This window comes from Fonticula alba (assembly GCF_000388065.1).
Source record: "Fonticula alba strain ATCC 38817 unplaced genomic scaffold supercont2.2, whole genome shotgun sequence".
Classification (NCBI taxonomy): Eukaryota; order Rotosphaerida; family Fonticulaceae; genus Fonticula; species Fonticula alba.
In genome coordinates, this window is record NW_009242972.1 from 924,631 (window position 1) to 927,914 (window position 3,284).

The window sequence follows — 3,284 nt, forward strand, 5'->3', positions numbered from 1 at the left end:
TGTGTGTGTGTGTGTCAGAGAGAGAGAGAGAGATAGAGAGAGAGAGAGAGAGAGAGAGAGAGAGGGCGAGGAGGAAGGGAAATATGGGGGATAGAGCGGGCGAATGGATCAAAGGCACAAGAAGAGAGAAAAGGGGATGGGAGACCGGAGGAAAGAGAGAGAGAGAGAGAGAGAGAGAGAACGCACCTTGAAGTTCTTGATCGCGGCGATGGCGTGGTGCATCTCCGCACGGATGTCCTTCTGCAGCTTGCGGGCCGAGCGCGACAGCTCGCCCTGGGTGGCCTTCAGAGAGCGGAGGTCCGCGGCCACAGCGCGCACCGACTGGCCGTCGACGGCCGAGACAATCGTCGGGGCGGCCGGGGCGGCCTGGGCGGCCGGGGCGGCCACCACGGCGGCCGTGGCCATGGCCGAGGAGGCCACCGGCCGGGAGACATTCGCGGCAACACCACCGCCAGTCAGGGCACCGAGGAGCTCATCACGGAGCTGCTCAAACCGCTCGGCCAAGGCGGCGCCAGACCCGGCAGCCGGACCGGCCGCCCCGACCCGCACGAAGCACCCCTCGGCCAGGAAGTCCATGTCGTCCAGCTCATAGAAGTCCACCTCGCCAGCCTCGCGCACGGACACAACCGGCGTCGCAGGGAGCTCGGCATCCGGGAAGCTGGCCCGGAACAGGTCAAGCAGGGCCCCATGCAGGCCGGCCAGGCCGGCCACCGGGCCACACGGCTCAAAGCGCACGCGCTTGCGCCGGTCCCCCAGCTCGATGAAGAGCTTGGCCAGGGCAAAGGACCGGACGGGCTGCTGGTCCTCGACCGCAGCCTGCTCCTTAGAAACATGGACGGGCTTGGAGGGCACCTCGTCCTCATCCTCGGAGACCCCGCGCCGGGGGGACTCCTCGGCGGTGGCCAGCTCGCTGGCCGGCGGGGGGGCCGTCTTGGTGGCGGACTTCGGAGCCTCGCTGGCCTCGGTGGGCTCCAAGTCGGACACCAGAGTGGCCGGGTCCTGGACCAGCACCGCATCGGAGAAGGACTCCTCAACGGCGGCAACCGGCTCCAGGACACACGTCTCGGTGGAGGAGGTGGGCGGCAGAAGCTCAACGCCATCATCCGTCTCGGGGACCGGAGTAGCCTCCTCCACTGGGACCTGGGGGGCAACCTCCACCTCGGCCTCGGCCTCGGCCTCGGATTCGGTATCGGGCTCGGGCTCGAGCTCGACTTCGGGCTCGGGCTCGGGCTCGGCTTCGGGCTCGGCTTCAGGCTCGGACTCCGGGTCGACAATCTCGGACTTTGTCTCGGCCGGGGTCGGGGTCACCTCGGGATCGGCCTCCTCGGCGGCCGACTCGCACTCGCTATCGGGCTCGACGAAGGGGATGATGATCTGGTCATCGGGCGTTTGCAGCGCATGCAGCACCGAGGACACCAGACACGAGTCCTCCGGGTTCTGTCACGGACGGAACGGAGAGATGTGGCCATGATTAGAGAAGAGTCGAGCAGGATGCCCGAAAGACGCGCATGGAGGGGGCAGCGAGAGAGAGAGAGAGAGAGAGAGAGAGGGAGACATGCAAGGAAAGAGGAAGAGGCATGCGTACGAAGTTGGCCGGCAGGCAGTAGACAAAGGAAACCCAGGCATTGCAGGCGAGCGACGAGTAGTGGGTCAGGAAGCCGTTGACCACATTGGGCCAGTCGCTGTCAGACTCGCTGGTGTTGCGGCCCTCGCTAAGGTCGGCAATGGACTTCTTGAAGAAGAGGACGAATGCATCGGAGGCGCCGGTCCCGGTGGCAATGCTGGTGGAGAAGTATTCGAAGGACTCCAGGATCTCGCCGAGATAACTCTTAGGCGGCCGTGGGCAGCAAAGGGGGAGGTAGCAGCCGAACGGGCGGTGCGTCAGTGACAGTTTGCAAATGCAGCCCCAAGGGGGCGGGGGCGGGGGCGGGGGGGGGGGGAGGCACATGGCCGCCACCAGGGGGTGGCGCCGGCAGCGGGCATAGCCGGGAAAAGTACCTTGGGCTTGTGGCTAATAAGCCAGTTGTGCAGATCCGTGCTGAGAGTCCGGTGCTCCGTGGCCGAAGAGTCAAGCAGGCGGCGAACCGAGCGCGACAGGGCAGTCTGAGGGGGCCAGGAATGGGGGGACGCGAAGGGGGACGAAAGGTCCGGTTGTGTTCGAGTCAAGCGAACAATCAGACACCGAGAGAGGGGATGGAGAGGAGGGGTGAGACCAGGCCCGCGGATGATGGGGTGTTGTGTGGCGGTGCTACAGGGGGGGGGGAGGCGACAGGAGAAGCAAGCCAGCACGCACAGCCTTCATGATGGACTTCCAGATGAGAATGAAGTCGGCCGGCGTGGCCAGCAGGGCGAGAGACGGGTCCAGGGCCAGAATCTTGGCCAGCTGAGCGACAGTGGCAGTGCCGGGAAGCGGCACCAGCAGGCTCAGGCCATCAGTGCCATGCGTGCATGCCCAAAGAGTGCCATGGGGGTGGGGCACGCCGAGGGCCTGAGCGGCGAGGCGATCGAGAGTGTCCTCCGCGTCCAGGGGAGCCTGCAGCTTGTGGACCTCATCCATCGACACCGCGGTGCCAATCTGCGGCACGCTGCCCAGGACGAAGTAGGTGATGTGCTGCACGGCGGGAGCAGAAGGGAGAGGACCGAGAGAGGGAGGGGGGCGCCACGGTAGGAGGGAGATCGTCAGGATTGGCACAAGCGTCGGAAGAGGAAAGAGGGAGGGCGAGGGAGAAAGAGAGAGAGAGTGTGTGTGCGTGTGCGTGTGCGTGTGCGTGTGCGTGTGCGTGTGCGTGTGCGTGTGCGTGTGCGTGTGCGTGTGCGTGTGCGTGTGTGCGGAGGGGGGAGGGGGAAAGCAAAGGGGGCGGGGGCGCACATCGGCGGGCGGGATAGCCGGCGAGGTGGGCGCCGAGACGTCGCCCTCATCGCCGGAGCGGACAACCTCGGCCAGCTGCGAGGCGGCCTGCTTCTCGACCGACGCGGCCAGGGCCTCGGTGGCAGCGGTCGAGGTGTTGGCGCCGCGCCCCTTGCGGCCCTGGCGCTGGGTCGGCGCGGCGGAGAGCTGCGGCGGCTCGGCATGCTGGATGACCACGCTCTCGCGCTGGAAGGAATCCGGCATCGGGGACATGGGCGTGTCGGGCGAGGAGAAGCCCGGCGTCATGGGCGACGAGGGGGAGGAGGGGTCGGTGCCAGTGGAATTGCCGCCGGCCGAGGCGGGGCTGCGCGCCGCGCGGTTTCCACGCCGCTTCTGGCGGCGGTTCATGGTCGGCTTGGTGGGCGGCGAGGGGGGG

The 3,284-nt window shown here is 67.1% G+C and overlaps 1 protein-coding gene across 1 annotated transcript in view; it reads right to left on the reverse strand.

Annotated features, from left to right (window-relative positions):
- The window catches only part of H696_01233 (hypothetical protein), a gene marked incomplete at both ends in the record, with an annotated part of 8,031 nt that extends 4,775 nt beyond the window's left edge, over window positions 1-3,256 (reverse strand). The window contains 5 exons of the mRNA XM_009495118.1: window positions 187-1,437; window positions 1,586-1,828; window positions 1,999-2,103; window positions 2,294-2,611; window positions 2,870-3,256. Of these exons, the coding sequence (XP_009493393.1) occupies window positions 187-1,437; window positions 1,586-1,828; window positions 1,999-2,103; window positions 2,294-2,611; window positions 2,870-3,256 (2,304 nt within the window). The remainder of the gene's footprint in view (window positions 1-186; window positions 1,438-1,585; window positions 1,829-1,998; window positions 2,104-2,293; window positions 2,612-2,869) is intronic.
- Between the last annotated feature and the right edge of the window lie 28 nt (window positions 3,257-3,284).